Below are 22,147 nucleotides of genomic sequence, written 5' to 3' on the forward strand. Positions count from 1 at the left end.
CATGTTTGGGTGCCTAGGGTTAGGGTATTGGCGTAGGAGCTGGTGGCCTCGACATCGTCGAGAAGCGCAAGGGCGATCATTCTCCATTCGTGAAGCTTGCGAGGCAAAAGGTGAATTCTTTGCGAGATTTTCACTCTCTCGCTCGCGATTCTCTGAAATTTCCGGTAGCTGAGAGCAAGATTGGCCATGTAGGGTTTGCTGGGATAGGAGGCGGCCGCCAGACCGATGCGCGGTGAAGAAATCCCTGAAAGCGAGGAGGATACGCGATCATCGTCTCCTGGAGCTGCTGCTAGTGGCGGGGCGGCGTCATTGCCGTGGTGGGGCGCTCAATCGTCCGCTACTGTCACTCCAAAGGCTGCTTTTGATGGTTGTGCGAGCGGCGGGAGAGTGAACTTCGCCCCAATGCAGCAGCCTCAAGTTCCACACGATGGTCACACTCTTTCTTCTCCACCCCAGAAGTTACCAGCGCCTTCCTCCGGCACAGGTTTGCTGGAAACTTTCTTTCTTTCTTTCAAAGCAAAACCTTTCATACATTTCTTTCTTTCTCTTCAGCAGCTGTGGATGAGAATGGTGCTACTGCTGTGGCTACTGTCGGTGAAGTAGCGAATGGAATTCCTCCACCGCCGGGAGAGTTTATCATCCGGCCTCCCCAGCTCGAGCTCGGTCACCCAATGGTCTGAAAAACGAAAAGAGCGACAGAAGTTTGATGACCTTTCGTGTTGTGGACTCGTTCCAGGTTCGCGCAGCCTATCCGTATGATCCGTATTACGGTGGACTTGTTGCGGCTTATGGAGCGCAGGGAGTGCCAATGGTAGTGCTCTTTTCAGTAGGGAATTGTCGGTTTCACTCACGCGTTTTGTGTTTCATGTAGATGCATCCTCATGTTCTAGGAATGCAGCACAGTCGAATGCCTTTGCCGTCGGAGATGATGGAAGAAGAGCCCGTGTATGTAAACGCGAAGCAGTATCACGGCATTCTTCGCAGGAGGCAGATACGAGCAAAGGCGGAGCTCGAGAACAAACTCGTGAAGACTAGGAAAGTAAGTTTCTTTTCTTTCCTTTTCTCTCGTGGAACTAGTGTTTCTTCTCTTTTCTCCTGTAGAACTTGACTGAACCAATGTTTTTCCACAGCCATATCTACATGAATCGCGACACCAGCACGCGTTGAGGAGAGCCAGGGGATGCGGCGGCCGGTTCCTCAACACCAAAGCCAAGGAAGATGGGAAAGGATGCAACGATGTAAATGAGAGAGCTTCGTCAGTGTGCTCGGATAGCTCTGACGCCAAGTCCAACAGCGCTGGAGCCGGATCGGCGGAAAGCGGTGGAGCTGCCGGGTATCATCACCCTCGAATGATCTCAGCAGCGAATCAAGCAAATGGTTACCACAGTCTTCATCAAACTCAGTCGTTCCATCCGTCAGCGTTCCATCCTTTAGCTAGTTGTGATGGTGGTGACAACGGGCAGAGTGGCACCGGCATGGTTTCCAGCATGGCTGTGGCGACGCAGTAAGATCGCGCCAGCGAGCGAAGATCGTAGGAGAGAAGTTTATGGGGAAGAGCCAATGTTGGGTGAAGTGGTGGATGATGATGATGATGATCATGATGATGGAAGAAAAGAGAAGGCTTGCAGTTTTGTTACCAGCAAGCAGTGTAGTAGGAGCAAAAACTCAGTTTGTGCAGTGTTCTCTTTTGACTTGTCATACTTGATAGTACGGACTGTGATATTTATGAAATATTATAGTACAGTTAAAGATTATGCCTGAAATATTCTAGTACGGATGAAGTTACACTAAAGCCCTAGCTAAACCCTAAATTTGGAGGGAAATAGGGGGGAGAGATGAATGTAGGCGGCAAGCGGCTATGGTGGATCTCTCGGCGCTGCTCCAGGATCTGGGAGACTGCATCGCCAGCAAGCTCGACTCGTCATCCGAGACGCAGCCGGAGAACGATGATCCGGTAGAGTCGCGCTTCCGGTCGGTGTTGCCTGTTCTTCTTGACGCGTATTTTCTTCCCGAGAAAGGTATGCGGTCGCGATAGGGGAAGAGAGGCTTATTTCTTGCGCTTGGCAGTGAAAGGACGGGAGATTTTGGCGATTTTGAAGCTGGTGCGGCACACTGTGGATCATTTTCCCGGTGTTCTCTTCCATGGCAAAGCTCATGCTGTTCTTCCTGTTGTTGCGAGGTTGATTCCACTTCTTGCCGAGCCCGCTGCGAGGTATGAATTTTTTCTTTCTTCTTTTTTTTGTGTATGGAGTAACTTGACACCAAAATGTAATACTTGCAGTGGATGCTGCGAGTGTTTGTTTGAGACACTGCGTTCTCTCGTTTCAATTCTTCGCAAGGGAGAATGGGAGGTCTTCCAGTACTTTTTTATCGACGCCTTATTGCTCGTGGAAGGTATATCAAGTTGCGATTGCTACTATCTATTGAAAATCTAAGCTTGTGTTGCAGATTTGGCATCCGTTGGTTCCTTTTTTTCCACTCCAACGAGAGTTACATCTCCTGCAACTATATCGGTGAATTGCTTCCAGGAATCTTTTTCCTGTCTACGAGGAAAAAGAGATGGAGACAGGTTTCTTGCACTTTCGTGCTGGGAATCCTCGAATGCCCCTGGGCTTTCGATTGACGTTACTGGAAAGGCTCGATGGGAGCCTCTCGCGGTATACGTTATTAAGCTTCTCACACATTTTTTGACCGAGGACTCGTTTCACGTTCGAGGTCTAGTGACACCGTGCTTCATGTTTGCCATTGGCACAATTATGTGTTATGGCTCTAGCAATCTACACAAGGTACAAACTTCAAGTTAACTTAGCGAGCGTAATAGTCCTCTTGCGCAGGTTTGCTTTGAAATGTTTGCTGTTGGAACATCTGAACTCGATGCTGATGTTGTTCCCAGTGAAAAGGCGATTTTGTCAATCTTGGCCGTGCTGTCTCTACCCAGAAATGGAGAACTTCCAGCCTTTAGGTTTGTTCTGTTTTTAAAATGTTTCTAATACTGAAATGGTGTAAACTTCCAGGACATCGACTTACGATTCCAGCCTTGGCTCCAGTCTGCTTTCACTTTATTCTAAGAGCGCACCAGATGTTGTAAAGTGCACGGCTCAAAATTTTTTGGAATTATTTCCAACTACAATTATGACGTCCGCTAGTCGCGACTTGAAGGTCTGTTTCTATTATTTACTACAGGAAGTATTCTTATCGAAAAATTTCAGGTCGCGTTCTGCAACATTTTGTCAATTATTCTCAAGCAATGCCCAATATATTCCAGCTGCGTCCTCTCTTTCACAACGATGATTTTTGTTCCCGACATTATGTCTCCGTTCAGCTCCTGTCTCCAAATTGCTATCAATGCGGATGCCGGAAATGCTGAAAATGGTTCCAAAAGACGCAAGTTACGTGAAGGTGAAGCTTTGACCTGTGGAGTGGAAAACTCGTTTGATCAGATGCATGAAGTTTTTGGTAGGCTGGAGATGGAAAATAAAGGCAGTACAATGCCTGTCGAAAGTTTACTAGCAGGCTATTGCGTTCTTGCTCGATCCTTTTGCCGAGCACCAGGAACAGATTACCTGCGACTAGTTTTACAACATTTTTGTGAATGGCTGATTTTATCCAAGTCGAAGGCAAGTATTTCTATCCCCCGGTCCTTTTTCTTCTATCACTAATGCGTTTCTTACAGGAGCTAATAACGAAACTTACAAAGTTTCAGCTGTCAATCATTCTTGAAGCAGTTGAGGGTCTGATTTTTCATCCTGGTAATGAGGTTCTCTATTCAGCTGCATTTCCTGCTAACTCTTATCCACAGACTCAGAAATTCCGGAATTGGTGTTTTGCCGAGTTAAAGAAGTAGTTGGGCGTGTTCTGGAGATGCCTTGGTTTAGATTTACGGCTTCTCAAGGAGATAGTATTTGGAAGGCAAAACTACACGTGATGACGATTCTTTCCAAGATGAACGAGCCTGAAAGGTTCAATGCTGATCATCTACTTCGTCTTGGATTGAGAGACGAGGACATGCGTGTCCGATCGGCAGCAGTGACGTGCATTCCGTTGCTGGTCGCCCATTCGTCTATGAGCTGGTTAAAGCTCTCTGAACTTCTAAGGTAAACATTTCATTTGAGATGCTTCTTTACTTATGATTTTCTGCAGGGGTATGGACGAGGACAATGAGCAAGTTCAAGAAGCGCTATGCTCAACTATTGGAAAGCTGTTCTGTGTCGCCGCTGCAAACCTTGTCCCAACGTCAGACATGCAGCAACTCTCGTGCAATATCTGTGACAACGGCATTGCCTCTGCAAGTGCAGTGCTTAAAGACTTGGAGTATCCATATTGGAAAACCGTTGTACTGAAGCTGCTTCTGACGAATCGGTCCTATCGGGTGCAAAGTGCTGTCGTACGAAACCTTTCTCGTCTCCTTGCACACAGTTTTGAAGGAGACGCGAGGGACATATGGGTGAAGTGTCTAGATGTTTTTCCACTGCATCCTGATCGTTCCGCGCGGAAAGCATTTTGCTCTCAACTCAGAGGCTTGCTGACTCAGGAACATATATGGTACTCCACAGTTGGCCACAAGTCCGGGGACTACGAAATACTTAAGAAGCTGGGAGATGCCTTGGCTATAGCGACAGATCCAGACGTGTTAGAGACTCTTATGGAAACCGTCGCAGAAGTTGGGAAGGTGGCAAAGGGTGATGAGCTACGGGTGTCTGCTACTATCCTTCTTATAGAACAGCTCGACAAAAGTGAAGTTTCTGCAAGGGCCGTGAGCGTGAGACTCATATGCGAGATAGCAGCTGCTCAGTGGCCATCCGATAGTAACAGATGCGTGGAAAGGATGGTCGATAGCTCGAGCGAGATATTGTTCGAGTTTTTTTTGAAGAACCTTGTTCTTCGTCCATTCCTCGTCAAAGAATTTGCCGAAGCGGTGATGAAGATTTCTACGGGCGACTTACTGAGAAAAATGATCCCTTACGTGCTTCCGAAGCTTATACTGGATCAACAGCACGACGAAAGAGCTCCTCAAACGCTTAATACTCTAGCGCATCTGTTACAGACAAGTTTGCCGCTGGTGTTACTCGAATGGTGCCACAAGGTTTTGTCCGTGCTCTTACTTCGAGCGGACGGAAGGGAGCTGATGGCTGCATTGCATTTCTACGAAGCACAGACGGGATCAGATGCTCGTGAGATATTTGCAGCTGTCTTGCCTGCGTTACTTGACGAACTAGTTTGGTTTCTTGGGGACACGAGTAACGATGAAGCCGTTAAAAGGTAACATTTCACAAGTTTCTTATTTTCCTCCTCTAAAACTGGACTGCAGGTCTGCAAGAGTTGGTCCCATGATTCAAGAAGTTGCCCGTATTATATCCGGATCCGATGATCTACCGAGTTTCTTAAGGCAACATTTTGTACGCCTCTTGAACAACATTGATCGGAAACTCTTACGTTCGGAAGACGTCCAAATGCAAAAGCAGGCTCTCAGGTGCATCGAGCGTTTGTTAGAGATGATCGGTTCTCATCTCAGTGCTTTTATTCCTAAGATCATGGCTTTACTCTCTCAGCCGCAAGACTTACAGTATGAGAGCCTTAGCGTTTGGCTTTCATTTGTCAAAAGACTCGCTCAAGTTTCCCCAGCAAACCTGAAGACTGTCGCAAGCCAAATCGTCGTGGCGCTGATGCCGTGCCTTGAATCTGAACAGTCATCAACTATCGATGCGGCAGTACAAATTTTGGAGGAGCTGATACTCAAGAACAGGAGGTTGCTGGGGGACCAGATAAAAGAACTGCCGTTACTTCCCAGCCTGGAGCCTTTGGCAGCTGTGAACGCCGTCTTGAACGAAGTGCGTGGATTCTTAAGTTTACGAGATCAACTCTTACGAGCAGGCGAAGGTTTGAACCATGAGAGCCTATCTTTGAGGCTCGTCACCGCAACTGAGCTGCTCAAGTTACTGTCCAGTAAAAGGAACGATATCACTGCACTCGTTCTTCGGGAGACACCGGCGGATGCAGACGCAGTGAGCAGCCTCGTGACTCGGTTACTGCGTGGTTGCTCGGAGGAATCACGGACATCAGCGGGACAGAAATTCAAGCTGGCCTGTGCCGAGTGCTTGGGTGGTCTCGGTGCTATTGATCCCGTCAAGCTACAAATAAGCCTACGACATCGTTCGAGCATGCAGCACACGGAAGAGGATCTCGTGTTCCAGTTGATAAACCAGCACTTGACCAGAGTTCTCCGAGCAGCATCCGATACCGACGTGCAAGATGCAGCAGCTTTAGCTATCCAAGAGCTTCTCAAGCTCACAGGCTGCCATGAAGCTCGAGGTGTCTCAAGACCACCATCGAGTTCGAGTAAGCCGACTCAAAAGAGCAAGCTACAGCTTGGGGACAGGTTGTGGAGCAGGTTCTCCGATGCCGTCAAAGAGATCATCAGTCCTTGCTTAACGTCGAAGTACCTGCTCAAAGTTTCTGGAGCTCCGATGCCTTCCGGGCCCATTTTTCGTCAAGGGATACTGTTCAGGAGGTGGATGTATCTGTGGTGTCGAAGGCTGCTCTCGCAAGTAACCGGTCAGATGGCATCGATTCTCGGTGCTTGTAGAGGTGTGGTAAGACACGACATGGATGCGGCACTATATATACTCCCGTATCTCATACTGGACATAGTCTGCCACGGGTCTCAGGAGGCGCGCACAGGCGTTACGGACGAAATTCTAGCGGTCTTGGCTGAAGCTGGCACTGGAAACGACGGGCAGCCGGGGCAGCCAGTTTATCTTAACAATGCATTCTGCGGGTCGGGTGGCGAAGTTAGCATGCAGACCGTTTTTATGCTGCTAGATAATCTGGGACAGTGGGTGGACGACTCCAAAGCGCTAACAAGCAAGGGATCACGCTCGACACAAGCGAAGGAACTGTCCGCAAAGCTTTTAGTGCAGTGCGAGCAAGTTGGACAGTTGCTGGCTTCTATACCGAAGCAGAGCCTGGCATCGGCTTCTTTTCGTTGTCGTGCCTACGCTCGAGCGCTACTTTACTACGAGTCTTACGTTCGCGAGAAGTCTGGAGCTCTTAATCCGGCTGCTCTTGTGAGTGGCACATTCAAAGACGAAGACGTCGGTTTCCTTTTGAAGATTTACGGTGGTCTGGACGAGCCCGACGGGCTGTTGGGAATAGCTCGCTTGCAAAAGCGTGCAAGTCTGGAGGATCAAGTGCTTATCAACAAGATATCTGGGAACTGGGCCGAGGCATTGACGTTTTGCGAGCAAGCTTTGGAGCTGGAGCCAAAGAGCTTATACTGGCAATCCGGGATCTTAGACTGCCTCGTGAACATGGGACATTTCCAGGCGATGGTAACTCATGTTGATGGACTGCTGGCTCGCTTGCGAGATTCAAGAAGAGAGTGGTACATGCGTGGCGTTCAAGCTGCTTGGCGGCTCGGACAGTGGGACTTGATCAATGAGTACGTTCATGGCTCTGAGCTAGAGGCAGGAAGTACTGAAAGTGATTCGGCATTCGATCTTAGCTTGGCCAAGGTACTGCAAACACTTCGCTCCAAGGATCAGGTGAAGTTCCAAGAGCAGCTTACGCATGCAAGGCTTGCTTTGCTTGCACCGCTCGCGGCCGCCAGTATGGAGTCGTACGTCCGGGCGTATCCTGTGATCGTAAAGCTACACATGCTGCGGGAGCTCGAAGATTTCTTCTCGTTGGCTGACAAAGGTGGCGATAACAAAGACCAACTGTTTGAGAACTGGAACGGACGTTTGAAGATGACGCTGCCTTCGCTCTCGACAAGGGAACCTATACTGGCACTTCGGAGGCTGCTGTTCTCCGTCTGTGACTTGCAGTCCGAAATGGGAGGCTGCTGGCTGCAGTATGCAAAGCTTTGCAGGACTTCCGGCCATTACGAGACTGCAAACAGGGCCATACTTCAGGCACAAGCTGCTGGTGCTCCGAATGCACACAGGGAAAGAGCCAAACTTTTCTGGGATATGAAGAAAACGCATCGCGCCATCGATGAGCTACAACAAGTTTTGGTGAACGTACCTCTGAGTGTTCTTGGAACCGCCAGCGGTGCTGCTCTTTCAGGACTTGTCCTTAACACCTCGCAGACGGAGTCAGCATTAGAGTTGACAGTCGAAGAACAGGTATGCAACGATGCAGCAAAAACTTTGCTTCTCTTGGGAAGATGGGCCCATTGTACAGGGCAGAAACAAAAGGAGGATGTGATCAGCATCTACACCAGAGTGAAAGACTTGCAGCCAATGTGGGAGAAGGGATACTTCTACATGGCAAGGTACTACGACGATTTGCTAGTGGATGCCAGGAAGAGGCAGGAGGAAAACAAAGAGCACAGAAGTAACACAACGAAGCGGGGCAGTAATGCTGACGACAAACCATGGTGGACTTATCTCCCCGATACGGTTCTTTGTTACGCGAAGACGCTGCACAGAAGTCACCACCATTTGTTCCAAGCCTTGCCTCGCTTGCTGACGTTGTGGTTCGAGTTTGGAAGTGCTTATCGCAGTGAAAGTCTTGGTTCAAACAAGATCGTAAAGGCCGCGCATGTCAGGGTAAGCTTTTCATCGTTCTTCGAGACAAATTTCTAACGTGTGGTTTTTGAAGGTGATGGCTATAATGAGAGGTTGTTTGCAAGAACTTCCGTCATATCAGTGGCTTGCTTCTCTTCCCCAGCTAGTCTCAAGGATCTGTCATGACAATGAGGAGGTGGTCAGGCTGGTGAAGCAAATCATCCAAAGTGTTTTGCAAGCTTATCCTCAGCAAGCCTTGTGGACGATGGCTGCTGTTTCGAAGTCCGATATTCCTGAGAGGCGCAGTGCAGCTACAGAGATAATTCAAGCGGCAAAGTTTTCAACTCGCAACGATGACGAGAGAGCGACGTTTGTTCAATTTGCTACTTTCATCGAGCATATGGTCCGACTATGCTTCGCCCCCGGTGCAAGTGAAAAGGCTCGGTCTCTAACCCTGTCCACAAGCGACTTCAGCTCTCTCAAGAGAATGATGCCCCTCCAGGTAATTATGCCTGTCCAGCGAGCTCTTGCTGTAACTTTGCCCGCTGATGGCCTTTCAAACTCGAGCTACAATCCTTTCCCGTCTGGCGACTGCTCTACGATATTTGCTATTCGGGACGACGTCGAGATACTGGTATCGTTGCAGCGGCCCAAAAAGGTATGCGTGGCGGAAGTTTTTCAAACTACAAACATCTAAATCGTTTTGTCAGGTTGTGCTTGTTGCAAGCGACGGGACAGAACATCCGTTTCTCTGCAAACCCAAGGATGACTTGCGTAAAGACGCTCGAATGATGGAGTTTACAGGCATGATCAACCGTCTGCTTTCTAAAGACCCCAGCAGCAGGCGGCGGAAGCTTTACATTCGGACGTTCGCAGTAATACCACTGACAGAAGACTGTGGAATGGTGGAATGGGTGTCACATACGAGAGGCCTACGACACATTCTACAGGACTTATACGTTTCGGCCGGCATGTTTACCAAGGAGACCAACCCGACCATCAAACGCATTTACGAGGACAACAAAGATAAGAAGATCTCCGCCACCGAGCTAATGCGTGACAAGATACTACCGATGTTTCCTCCAGTTTTTCACAAGTGGTTCCTCAACACGTTTCCGGAGCCAACGGCTTGGTTCCAATCGAGGCTGGCTTATGCTCACACTACAGCAGTGTGGTCAATGGTGGGACATATCGTGGGGCTTGGGGATAGACACGGTGAAAACATTCTTTACGACTCTACGACGGGTGACTGCGTTCACGTGGATTTTAGCTGCCTTTTCGACAAGGGGTTGCAGCTCGAGAAGCCAGAACTTGTTCCTTTCCGTCTCACACAGGTGCGTTAACATTTCTCTGTCCGTTTTTTTTTCTGAAGCCCTGCAACTTGCAGAACATGGTCGACGGCCTCGGTATAACAGGCTATGAAGGTGTGTTTTTGCGAACTTGCGAGATCACCTTGTCTGTTCTTAGAGCCAACCGAGAGACGCTCATGAGCGTTCTAGAGACGTTTATCCACGATCCTCTAGTGGAGTGGACGAAGTCTCACAAGTCGAGTGCAACGGAAGTCCAAAATCCTCATGCTCAGGTGACTGGTCCCTTTGGCTTGTGTATTGGAACTGACTGGGCTTTCCAGCGAGCGCTTGCAAACATCGAGGCTCGTTTGCGAGGAGTGGTCGTAGGTGTTGCTGCAGCTCCGTCTTTACCACTCTCGGTAGAAGGCCAAGCTCATCGTTTGATTCAGGAGGCCGTGTCTCACGAAAACTTGGGACATATGTATGTCTGGTGGATGCCGTGGTTTTAGTACGGCTTGAGGTGCGTAAAATGTGCTTAAAATTTGGTTCTTTATGCTCACTAATTGTTCTTGGATGCAGCAAGCGGATTTATTTTAGATATATATGAATTTGAGTTTCTTGAAGTTCGATAATCGTGACTTGGGCCACACTCCAAAAGCTTAAAACAAGTACGTGCATCTATCATTTTAGTGCAGGAGAATTAGTAGTAATTATGACGTATTGTTGCTGTCAACAAGTCGTAGTCTTGAGCATGCCACTAAAATAGTGATCGCTCACGGAATTGTGAAATATAACTGTACAGGTTTTGAGTGCGGCCTGTTATGAAGTTCCAGCATTAGCTCTTCACTCTAGATGATGGCGATGGTGATGCCATTCTCTGATGATCCCCACTCCACTTGCGGAAATTAATCTATCTACAACAACATCGATCGTCTATATAACTCAAGGCCGAGCAGAACCTTAGAGTAAGCAGCCATGGCTGGTCTTGTCATTTTTTCTTTGCTAATCTCTGTGGTCTCATACTGCAGCAATGCGAAACTCAGTGACAACGTCGACATTACCTGGTCTGCAGATCATGTTGATAGAGCAAATGAAGGGACTGAGCTCCTACTCAAGCTTGACAATTCATCTGGTATGTAACTCTCTCAACTGGACTTTCTCCAAGCTGAGGCTTTGCTTTTGAACAGGGTCCGGCTTCAAATCCAAGGAGCAGTACATGTTTGGAACCATCAGCATGGAGATCAAACTCGTGCCTGCCGAATCTGCTGGTACTGTGACGTCCTTCTATGTAAGAAGCACCTCCAGTTTCGTCGACACTAGATCTAAAATCTTCTTTTGCTCAGTTGCAAACGGACTCCACCCCCAGTATTGGACCAGATTACTACGAGTACGACTTCGAGTTCCTTGGAAACGTGTCCGGGGAGCCTTACATCGTCCAGACGAATGTTTACGCCGGAGGCAAAGGTGGCCGAGAGCAGCGCATTTACTTGTGGTTTGATCCCACGGCGGACTTCCACACATACACCATGTCCTGGACCAAGCAACACACAGTGTAAGCTGCTAGTTCTTCCCTCCAGACTCTGGATCCCGGCTTACAATTCGATCCCGTTTCAGGTTTTTGGTGGATTCGACTCCCGTGAGAGTTTTCAAGAACAATGAAGAGAATGGCATTCCTTACCCCTCCAAGAATCCCATGACGATGCGCTCTAGCCTGTGGAGTGGGGAAGATTGGGCTACGCGAGGTGGGCTCGTGAAAACCAACTGGAACCACGCTCCCTTCATCGCTTCCTTCCGGAACTTCATTGCCGATGCCTGTGTTGTCTCTCAGGGTCAGGGTCAGGGTGGCGATGATTCCTCGTGCTCTAAATTTCTGCCAAGTTCTTCTGCAAGCTCCTTTAGCTCTGCCAAAATGGAAGGCAACCTTGGATCCGAAAAGCTAGGCTGGGTGAGGAAGAATTACATGATTTACGACTATTGCACTGATGCTCTCCGATATCCATCACCTCCACCTGAGTGTTTTCTCATTTAATTGTAGTGATCTTAAAGTGTCTTCTCATTTGATTGTAAAGAACTTCAAGTGATCTTAAAATTGTGGATCATTTTTCTTATATATTATACATTGGTGTTTACATTTTGGAGTAATATTTATCATTTGTTACAAGGTTTATGATTTTGTTGAAGGCTTTATCGTTTAGTGAAACTTCAGCAAGCAGTTTCCATGCATATTCTTGGGTGGCATTTTCGAAATCTTGCTTGCGTTTGAGAACTATGTGACCGCTTATCTCCCAAACAGCAGGGTTGACTTGTGTTTCCAAAATTTCGGCCTCAACTTCACCACGAACTTGTCTCTCAGCAAAACACTAGAAGAAAAACAAATTATCAATAAAAATCACTAGAAACCATGTAAAACTATCATGAGTTACCTGTGGGAATAAGTAAATTTGTGATCCTTTATCAGCAATAAGAATATTGTATGGAATATTTTGCTCTTCAAGAATATTGCATACTGTAACAATTTGATATGATAATTCTTGAAAATTACTTGATCCAAGTTCATAAATAATGCCTCTTACGGGATAATTTTCCAATTTGTAAATATTAAAACCTTTCACATTATTCACAAGTAGTTTTTTCGATGCCTTCTCTACTGGAAATATATATTCCAAATAATAAGCCTATTATCAGAAAAAATTAGCTTACAGCAATAAATATAAAAATATTATTCTTTCACATACCTGAAAATGGAGATGGTTAATTGTAGCAAATGCTCCCAAACTATTAAATCCAAGTCTGAAGTATATATTATTTGCTTGTTTAGCCATTTGAAGAGCTATAATAAATGTGTTGACTTCTAAACGTTGTGGGAGACAATTAAGTAACCTTGGAATCAATAATATATGTCCAAACTCTATTGGACTCACCTGTTAAAAAAATTGTTAATAATTATATATTAAAAAGGAAAGAAAATAAATTACTCACATTAATAATCACCATGTTTGAGCTAGTTGCAAATGGTGAATTTTCTGGATCAAAACAGAAGAGAACTTCTTCTTGGCCAACTTTAGTAAAGTTGAATTTACTGGGATCAAAATCTTGCAAAACTTGATCCATTTTAAACTCAGTGGGACGCTTTTTTGAATGCCTGCCTTCGTTGAGTTGGGCAATAAAACCACAATCTCCCGAAAGAATCTATTCAATCAAATATTAATTCTATTATTTGCGAATAACAAAAATTTTCTACCTTTGTCTCGCATGAGGTAACATCGTAGCGGAAGAGTCCCTGTTTTTGCTTCTCCATCCACTGACCAGAGATTGAGTTAGAAAGTTATACATACTAATCTAAGAGAACAACATACCGGAGCAAGAATAAATGAGTGTAGGAAGTCTATAGTTTCCCCCTTGGTATCCATACACTGTGCCTCACCATACAAGTAAAGAGGCACTCGCGCTCCTACAATCGAAAAAATGAAAGGGTTAACCATTAGCAAAAAACATAGAAGAAATAAAAAACTTACCAGGAAAGCAACATGGTCCCAAGCAATTTCTCCCACACCCATGGTTAGTTTCTGAGCGATCATTAGAAACAATGGCTGCCTCAAATCCCATCTCGAAGAAGCTCACGCGCCACAAAATACGAAGAAGATCAAGCGCCACAAATTAACGCTAAAACCTTAGGGCAATCTTTACTGTTATATATAACGATTCCTAAAAGGATTGCTACTTCCTTTAGTATCTTTTCAACGCCTGCAAGAGTTTGAACGGGGCCGTTGGATGATGCTGCGATCCGACGGTCCCAGAGCAAAAGGCGGAACGTGCCATGTGTAGGAGCCCTAAAATGGACTGGGCAATGGGCGCGAGCGTGTTGCGCAGCCACTGTTGTCTTTGCCGGGTCGTGTATCGGCGGCGATCGAGAGATTCATCTGATCCAGGGTCCAGGTTTGTGGCGCCATCGATCGATCACAGCTCGGGGAAAGATTTCAGGGGAATGCTATGACTGTGATGGATCAGGGAGAAATCCGGGTGTTCTTGCGGTAGCAAGCTGGAAATATCGGTCATGGGGAGCTCTAGAATGGTGTGGATGACTAGGAAAGTAGCCATTCTCGATATGTACGCGTTTCCACTGGAGGTGCCGCTGGAAGACGCCGCTCTTCTCAACGATCTAAAGAAGAGGGTGAAGGAGCAGCACCGGCAATGGTTGTCGATCGAGGCAAGCAAGGGAGAGGACTGGTATGTAGATAGATTCGCGAGAAATACTCCATTCCTGGACCACTTTGCCGCTTATGCCAAGTCCAAGCAGCTCAAAGGGATGATCCGAAAGGGAATTCCTCCAGCTCTTCGTCCAAAGGTGTGGCTGGCTTCTTCCGGCGCTGCAAAGAAGCGCTCCACAGCTCCCAGGAGTTACTACAACGATCTCATCGAAGCAGTCGAGAATCGAGTCACTCCGGCAACTCGGCAAATCGATCAGGTAAGTTATAGTTTCTCGATTGACAACTCATTGTAGTTTTTTTCCAGGATCTCCCTCGAACTTTTCCGACACATCCATGGTTGGATTCCAAAGAAGGGCAGCAATCGCTGAGAAGAATTCTTGTTGCTTACTCGTTTCGTGACTCCCGAGTCGGATACTGCCAGGTAAGAGAACTTCATTGTCTTCACATTGTCCAGTTCATATCTAAAGTTTTGTGGTGATAGGGAATGAATTTCATCACAGCGCTTCTTCTTCTAGCGATGAGGTCGGAAGAGGACGCCTTTTGGATGCTTGCTGTGTTGCTGGAGGACGTTCTCCACAGCGATACTTACTCGGACAATCTCTATGGTTGTCATATCGAGCAAAGAGTTTTCAAGGACCTCATGAGGCAGAGAAGTCCAAGGTAAGAAATGTTTTCGTCTTTACAAGAGATCGATTTGGATCTGTTTCAGGCTGGCTGCCCACTTCCATGATATTGGATTTGACGTGTCGCTAGTCACCACCGAGTGGTTTCTTTGCTTGTTCTCGAAGAGTTTGCCTTCTGAGGTAAGTTTTGTCCGCTTCTTCAAAGAGAAGAAAATCAAATCGTGTTTGCAGACGACAATGAGAATTTGGGATGTTCTTTTCAATGAGGGAGCAAGCATCATCTTTACAGTGGCACTATCATTGTTTCAGGTAATCAGGAAAAAGCATTTACACTTTAAGACGCTTTTGAACTGCAGACCCGAGAAGATCACCTTCTATGTGCCAGAAATGTTGGTGAAGCTCTCAGAATTTTGCACGATGCAACCCCGAGGCTGTACAACCCCGATACAGTTCTTAAGGTGTTTGATGGCTGGCTTTTCTTGTTTCCTTCTGATCAATCCCATGGTATCAATTCAGGCTGCTTTCGAAGGACTGGGCATGATGACAAGTTACACCATTGCCAAGCACAGAGAGAAGCAAGGAGTGGTTGTTGCAGCCGAGCTACAACAAAAATTAAGACAATCCACAACAACTTGTGATATTGGCAGTAGATTGTGTGGTGCTACAGTTCTCTAGAATTTAAGGATGATTGATCACTTGATCCAGTGTCAATCTTTTCCTTGGATCCAAAACAAGCATGCCCATAATAAGATTTCTCGCCTCTGGTGACAGATTGACAAGCCACTGGAACTCCAGGTTCGATCACTTGTAGCCTTTGAGAAGCTCGTATGCGATCACTCCAATCCCCCAAATATCCACTGCCTTTGTGTATGACAATCAATGCCCTTACTGGGCATTTTACAACACTTGATTTTTAAAATTCCCTGCACGTAATGGCCGCATGGCTCTAAAAGCTAAGACTCATTTCACACAAGCCTGTCTTTCAGTCCTTGGAGATGCTCCATCTCCTCCGCAAATGCAGTGCTCTCCCACTTTTCCAACATAAGCTAATGCAAGCGCGGGGGATTTCCATAAACCACCGTCATCAGTGGCAGCAAATAGTTCCTCTTTACCTCCCTAAAGCTTGGCTCCCTCAATCCTCTAATCCACCACCTTTTTCATCGCATCCCTCACATTCCATCCATATCTCATGGCTTCTTGCACAAGACCTTTGTCCTTGTCTAGCATCCTCTTCACCAAGTTACTCCTCTTTCACACACCACTAGTTTGTTCTTCCTCTACGTTTTGCTCTCTCAGAATCACTTCCCGGACAAGGCCATGGAAGATTTCATCGTTCCAGAGTAAGGCGATGCTCGCAGAGCGGGAGCCGGCTAGAGTTCCAGTCCTATCACCGCAAATCCGCAGACTCGCCATCGCCAGCTCTCATCCTACGAGTAAATCCACACCCGATGCTCTCGATTGATCCAAGATGACCAAACGGTGATCACGGCGATTGCCAATTCGGGATCGCGTCATTTGGATCGCAGGGCCTGGGGAACAAGATTGCTGGCGATTGCTTCCACTTTTCTCTATGCTCTGCTCATGAACAGAGTTTTTCTCATCGCGAGAGATTCGTCCGCAGAGATCATGGATCGATTGTTTTGCGAGTCATTCCCAAAGAGTTCCTGGCTCCTTCCCTGGAGAGCCGATTATTCACAGTCAACGATTAATCGCGCCCGGATCTAAAAATCACTTATAAGCACTGTCACGATTTCGCGAGCTCGATCAAGTTATCTGTCCGTGGACTATACCCTGCAAGGAGCAGCAAAAACTCTTGCAATCGCAGGTAACGTGGCTGTTTCTCCGGTCAAACGTCTACTTTGCTCCGGGACTGTTCTTGGTGGAATCCTTCCGGAGTGATCTCGCGAAGCTCTTCCCCCAGCAGCAGGCGATCTTCCATCACTTGAGCCGCTATCTCTTCCAGCCCATCGATCTGGTGTGGGCGCACAGCGCGGTTCTACGACTCATATGTCGCGCGCGCCGATCGCGTAGTCTCCACACTTGCAAGGAGTTCGTCAAAACCTGGCGGCGGAGGTGTTCCAGTGCGCAGTGGAGACGAAGATCCTCCCCAATATCAGCAAGAACAACGAGAGGATCATGCTGCGCTCCTCGATCAGCTCGCAGCAGCAGCAGATCGCGGCGGTAGTGACTTCGCTAGACGAGCGCCACTTTGACGTGCTGCGAGAGATCTACCTCAACTCCTCAGCCGCCGATGGATCGATCGTGAGAGTGGAGCAGCCAAGCCACGAGGGGCAGCAGCACACCGGATTTCTCGATCACGACGAGAAGGTTCTCCCGGAGATTTATTTTCGGGTAGAACCTTTATTTTCTGGGGTTGCTGATCAACCACTTTCGGCTATATTGGCCAGGGATTAGCCGGGTTGAGGCCTTGGCTTTATGTCTGCTGGGCCTGGATCAGGTGGGGATGTTTGCTCCAAGGCAAGAACTATGGATCCTTGCTTCTTTTCGTTTGGGGAGTCTAACTGCGATTGTGGAGAGTCTGTCAAGTTTGACAGTATGGAGCGGTGTCAAGATTGGCATATAGCGCCTGGTGTTCAACTCAAACCAACTTGAATCTTAATCCATTCTTTTTAGGACACGTAGAGAGTTTTGGTATGAATCGTTTGATATATGCAGTTATCTTTCTTTGACATGGTTATACCTCCATTCCACGAGCTTGGATGTTACAAAAAGGAATCCACGATCAAGATGTGCAAGGATAAATTTATAGTAAGAAATGGCATAGCCTCTGTCAATATCATTCACATGATGGACGGTTTTTAATTTATAAGATTTGCATGATGGGTGATTCTCCTCTTTTTGTTTCCATGGCCACGCAAGTTGTAGTTCCAGTGGGATCAAACTCCTGGTGAAGTTTTCGTGTATGAATGTCTTCCTTGGACTCGGCAGTGCCAAGCCTGCAAGAATGATCGCGCTGATAACTTCTTCCAGGAGCCTGTCTCAAGCCAAGCAGATCCAAAGTCGGGTCTTTTCCAGCAGCCACCAAGGGACCTTTCTGTCAAGTCTTCACATCAAATGTATGGGAGATGTGGACGCGTGGCCGTTGCTCGCTCGGTCTTCGATGGTGTAGAACTCACTTGGAATTTGATGCTTTCAGCATATGCCAAGAACGGGCATTTGCAGAGGGCTAAAGAGGTTTACGACTCCATGCCTGGGAAGGACTTAGTTTCATGCAATGGAATGCTTGCTGCGTACTCTCAGGCCGGGAAACTGGGTGGCGCCGTCGGGTTTTTTCGAGCGAAGAGTCTTAGCTAACCGGAGCAGGGACAACACTGTGTATATTGTTGGAGGCAAGCTGCCAGTGGTCGTCTCTGCGATGTGCTGGTTGAGTTTGGGCTTGGCTGCCTGTTTCGCTGATGCCCGATTCTTGATGTGTAAGGTTCTGGTTTCCTTGCTCAAACCATGGATGGTGATTACAGACCTGAAAGAAGAGTGGCACTTTGCTTGGATGGACGGCGCACGTATGTTTTTGTGCAAGGCCTCATCAAGGACTCGGCATCCTAGTGTGGTGACCACACTCACGCAAATCCGAGTGAGTGGACAAGAGAATCTAGCAAGGTGAGTCCTTAATTATTTAAAAGAATTTCTGTTTATAACCTCGAATTAAAGAATCGGGCTTGAAGATACTAATTTAGAGTCTTAGAACATTATTAAAAAATATAAGTTTAAATCCTTTTAAACGAGAAAAGCTTAGACGAATGGATGTTCGGGCAAAGTGGCGGCAAGCTGTGAAGCAAGCCACCAAGGTCTAAGTTCTTCTTTAGTGAGCTGTTATATAAGATCAATGGCTTGCCAGATTGGTAAAGGTCTGGATACTCTCAAGCGGCTACTGGCTTGAAGCTGTGAGTAGCTTTCAGAGTTTCTGGTTCTTAATCCCTATTGCCACAGGTTGATGAAATACACCCCTCTGCACATATTTTGAATAAATGTGTCTGGTCGGACTAGTCTTTTTATCAGATCGTTCTTAGGTTAAAGTTGAAGAAGTCATATTATAAGTGACAGAAAAGTTGAATCTAGATCCAGTAAGTTTCATTGCACTTAAAATTGGCCTCTTCATGACGAACAGGAAGAAAGGGGTAGATTTGAGGTGATAATCCAAGAAGGGAAAGTGGACTATAAGGCAACTGGCATTCCTGTCCATGAAACTTATTCTCCTACATTCATGTTTGTAATGGATCCAAATGGGATATATGCTGCTGAGGTAGGCATCCTTATTATTCTATACAAATTCGTCTCTTCCTTCCAGAAAAAAGATGGTTACCAACAAGACTCCTCTGCATACATTCAACATTCTTGCTGCAGCCGATAAAGGCAAGAGATTTTTATTTTCAAATGATTGTGACCAAAGGTATATATATTGTTTCAGAGTGTGAACAATTCTAGTGGACATTATAAACCAGATTCCTAGACCTTGCACAACTTCTTTAACAGATTGAGCAAAAGAGGTGTCAATACAGCTTTACTGAAAACTTCTACTTTCCAATTGTAAGCTATAAGTTTTTTCTTTCTAATTTGCCAATTTACTTTCACTTTAGCTTCAATTAATTTCCTTTACCAAAGTTCCACTTAATGTACTAGCTTTACTACTCAACTACTCATTGCACAAGCAATGGGGTCATTAAAATAGGGCATATCCATGCCCTACTTTAGGAGCTCACTTTTTTTCTTTTTCTTTTTCTTTTTTAAATATATTTATAATATAAGTTTAATTGAAAATTTTAGAAATATTGTAATATTTTTATAAAAATAAATTTTTAAAAAAGACACAAATTTCTTATATATTAGAGCTAATTAAGTATAAACCTATGAAAATATTATTGTTTTTATTTTTATATTTTATATTTTTAATTAAAAATATAGTTTATGGAAGAGCAACTGTACAATGGGGTAATAATAATACACTTACTGAAAATGAAATTAACCTTATAATTAATAATGGATTCTTAGATCTTTTAACTCATATTAAAAATTATCATTCATATTCAAGAAATTTTAAGAATTTAACTGTTTTAAATATTGGCAGGGGTGTATTTGCTGTAAGAATTGAGCGTGTGGATGGAGAGCCACCATATTGTTCAACTGGTCAAACTGAAAGTACAATTATTGGCATGAGAATAAAAGAAGCTGTTAGGTACTTAGTCAATACATATAATACTACAATGATTGCAGCAAAATCTGATGTATGCAAAATTATATCTCAAAATTATATAATTCAATATTCAGTTGTATTTTGGTGGAGACTAACCTTAAGTAAAGTTAATAGTTTGTTTACATCTTATCTTTCATATGATAATTGTGATACTACCTTAACTACTTTAAATGCTGGTTTTTCAGACCATGTGTTATATACAGGCCAATTTTTGGTATCCCCAAATCGCAAAAATGTATTAGTAATAGAAATAAATTGTAAAGTTTCACTTTATTCAGGAAAAAATTTACTATGGAGATCTGATATTACGTTTGATTTTATTGGTCAATGTAAGCTTGATCTTCAAAAAGATGGGAATTTGGTATTATATACTGACAAGAAAATAAAAATGTGGTCAATTGATCATTATTGTTATAATCAACCAGATTGTATATTTCTTACTTATCTTAGTTTATTAAACAATTGCAATTTAGTAATTTATGAGGCTAATAGTCCAAATGCTATTTGGTGGGAGACAAAAACTACTAATCATTTTGGTTGTTTAAAATAATACTTAAGATTTATATTAGTCATGTAAAACCTTATTAAGTTCAATTCAATTTACAATAGTTTAGTATCCAAATAAAAATTAGAGGGACCAAGAGTGAATTAAATTGCATGCAAAGTCTTTTCTCTTTTTTTGTGCTCTGAGTGGAATATCATATTCAAATCTAATGCTTCCATCATTCCTTGCCATGTAAAACCATCCAACTTAAAATTTAATACTTCCATCATTTTTTGGCATGAAAAACCACCAAATATCTTTTAGTGAAAGGCATCAAAACCATAATTGAAACTTTTATTAAATGTTTTTGAAATTCTTTGTATAAGCTATTGTTGAATAGCTTTATTTAATTATAATTTATTTTTATTGAGCATGAAAAGCATGATAAAATTCAAGCTATAATACGGGTAACCAAGGACAACATGGTAGGGAAAAGAAAAAGAAAAAGAAATGTTTAAAATATATGGTTATTATCTTGGTATGTTCTTCATGTCTCAAGATTGTTTTTAATACGCAGAGTCCAAGTGACAAGAGCCAGTTCATTGACACTACAAGCTTTAGCCAGTTTGCCTATGAAATTAGCTATATCACATCAACCTTAGAATGAGCTTCATATCTGGAGAGCTGTCTACTCACACAAGGTAACAGTGCTTTTGAAGGACTGGGTTTAATGACAAGTTTGTTGCAGCCGAGCTACAACGAAACTTAAGACAATTTTAAACACAGTCAAAACATATTTAACTTCAGATGAGCTTTGGTGTAGAAGTTTTGACTAAGCCACCCTAAGTTTCTTCACAGCTGGATGGCTAGAGTGTGGAGTGCTTCTCTTCCCTCCACAACAACTTGTGATATTGGCAGTAGCCCGTGTGGTGCTACAGTTCTCTAGAATCCAAGGATGATTGATCACTTGGTCTAGTGTCAATCTCTTCCTGGGATCCAAGTCCAGCATGCCCATAATCAGATTTTTCGCCTCTGGTGACAGATTGGCAGGCCACTGGAACTCCCCCTCGCGCAGCAAATGCATCTCCAGGTTCGATCGCTGGTAGCCCTTGAGGAGTTCGTATGCGATCACTCCAAGCCCCCAAACATCCACCGCCTTCGTGTAAGACAGCCCATATCTCTCGACAAAGATAAGCTCGGGAGCCATGTACTTCTCAGTCCCGCAGCTCTGGCTCATCTCTCTGGCATCGTCGGTCGCCACTCCAAAATCCCCAATCACTGGCCTGATCGTGCTTGCATCTTGCAGCTTGGTGAAAACGTTCTCCAGCTTGAGATCGCGATGGACAACACCACTCGAGTGGACGCCCTTGAGTGTCTCAGCCAGCTCCTTAACGATCTCGGCTACCTCCTCCTCCCTCAGTGGCCCTTTCATCGCTAGATCGCGCAGGCTAGGGCCACAAAGTTCCATGACCATCGTCCCAAAGCAACGCCCGCCAACCTTCCTCTCCCTCCTCAGCCCATGGAGGAAGACAACTCCAGGAATGGGGCGAAGCTTGTCCAAGATCCTTGTCTCCCTCTCGGCACAACTCTCCGACTTAAACATCTTTCCTGCGTACCTATGGCGGTTGCGGGCTGCGTCGCTCAGCAAGTAGACTTGGCCCTGTCCTCCATGCCCCAACTTCTCGTGTCTGATGTACCACTTGAGAAGCTCGCCACACTCGTCATCTCTAAACTCGCCATCCTCGAGCGCCATCTTCCCCTTTTTCTCGCTTGGTTTTAAGAAAACCTAGCTTCCCACAACAGGTTTAATGATCGCGAAAAGGCCAT

General features: G+C 45.4%; 6 protein-coding genes across 9 annotated transcripts; 4 read left to right on the forward strand and 2 right to left on the reverse strand.

Moving 5' to 3' along the window:
• Positions 1-9: 9 nt before the first annotated feature.
• On the forward strand, positions 10-1,752 carry LOC112349581 (nuclear transcription factor Y subunit A-1-like). Of its 2 annotated transcripts, none has more exons than XM_024684211.1 (6): positions 10-110; positions 193-484; positions 553-674; positions 737-811; positions 872-1,039; positions 1,131-1,752. In XM_024684211.1, exons 2-6 carry the CDS (start codon positions 226-228, stop codon positions 1,506-1,508), a joined length of 1,002 nt encoding a protein of 333 aa, XP_024539979.1. In that variant the 5' UTR covers positions 10-110; positions 193-225; the 3' UTR covers positions 1,509-1,752. The 2 variants fall into 2 exon arrangements, with proteins under 2 accessions (XP_024539979.1, XP_024539980.1); XM_024684212.1 differs by having other exon boundaries at positions 556-674.
• A 73-nt stretch (positions 1,753-1,825) lies between these two features.
• LOC9633826 (serine/threonine-protein kinase ATR) lies at positions 1,826-10,922 on the forward strand. Of its 3 annotated transcripts, XR_002993432.1 has the most exons (18): positions 1,826-2,018; positions 2,068-2,212; positions 2,282-2,394; positions 2,449-2,786; positions 2,835-2,962; positions 3,015-3,159; positions 3,210-3,617; positions 3,674-3,749; positions 3,800-4,094; positions 4,141-5,259; positions 5,309-8,549; positions 8,602-9,165; positions 9,218-9,841; positions 9,895-10,089; positions 10,138-10,316; positions 10,376-10,464; positions 10,599-10,761; positions 10,825-10,922. XR_002993432.1 is itself a non-coding variant. In XM_024684210.1 (16 exons), exons 1-15 carry the CDS (start codon positions 1,859-1,861, stop codon positions 10,303-10,305), a joined length of 7,719 nt encoding a protein of 2,572 aa, XP_024539978.1. In that variant the 5' UTR covers positions 1,826-1,858; the 3' UTR covers positions 10,306-10,316; positions 10,376-10,622. The 3 variants fall into 3 exon arrangements, 1 of the variants encoding a protein (XP_024539978.1); XM_024684210.1 differs by lacking the exon at positions 10,825-10,922 and having other exon boundaries at positions 10,376-10,622; XR_002993433.1 differs by lacking the exons at positions 1,826-2,018; positions 2,068-2,212; positions 2,282-2,394 and having other exon boundaries at positions 2,648-2,786; positions 2,894-2,962.
• Positions 10,772-11,942, forward strand: LOC9660354 (probable xyloglucan endotransglucosylase/hydrolase protein 23). Its single transcript, XM_024684172.1, has 4 exons — positions 10,772-10,928; positions 10,984-11,084; positions 11,140-11,348; positions 11,411-11,942. Exons 1-4 carry the CDS (start codon positions 10,772-10,774, stop codon positions 11,823-11,825), a joined length of 882 nt encoding a protein of 293 aa, XP_024539940.1. The 3' UTR covers positions 11,826-11,942.
• On the reverse strand, positions 11,923-13,402 carry LOC9660355 (GDP-L-galactose phosphorylase 1). Its single transcript, XM_024684174.1, has 7 exons — positions 13,312-13,402; positions 13,153-13,247; positions 13,038-13,097; positions 12,776-12,985; positions 12,532-12,717; positions 12,220-12,471; positions 11,923-12,156 (listed from the first exon to the last, which is right to left on the reverse strand). Exons 1-7 carry the CDS (start codon positions 13,400-13,402, stop codon positions 11,923-11,925), a joined length of 1,128 nt encoding a protein of 375 aa, XP_024539942.1.
• Positions 13,403-13,644: 242 nt separating this feature from the next.
• LOC9633827 (growth hormone-regulated TBC protein 1) lies at positions 13,645-15,358 on the forward strand. The gene is made up of 7 exons (XM_002979123.2): positions 13,645-14,261; positions 14,309-14,425; positions 14,486-14,664; positions 14,714-14,807; positions 14,859-14,936; positions 14,984-15,085; positions 15,144-15,358. Exons 1-7 carry the CDS (start codon positions 13,851-13,853, stop codon positions 15,300-15,302), a joined length of 1,140 nt encoding a protein of 379 aa, XP_002979169.2. The 5' UTR covers positions 13,645-13,850; the 3' UTR covers positions 15,303-15,358.
• Positions 15,359-21,152: 5,794 nt separating this feature from the next.
• Positions 21,153-22,073, reverse strand: LOC9660357 (calcium/calmodulin-dependent protein kinase type 1). Its single transcript, XM_002979276.2, has one exon. It carries the CDS (start codon positions 22,071-22,073, stop codon positions 21,153-21,155), a length of 921 nt encoding a protein of 306 aa, XP_002979322.2.
• Between the last annotated feature and the right edge of the window lie 74 nt (positions 22,074-22,147).

This window comes from Selaginella moellendorffii, unplaced genomic scaffold (genome assembly GCF_000143415.4).
Source record: "Selaginella moellendorffii unplaced genomic scaffold, v1.0 SELMOscaffold_40, whole genome shotgun sequence".
NCBI lineage: Eukaryota > Viridiplantae > Streptophyta > Lycopodiopsida > Selaginellales > Selaginellaceae > Selaginella > Selaginella moellendorffii.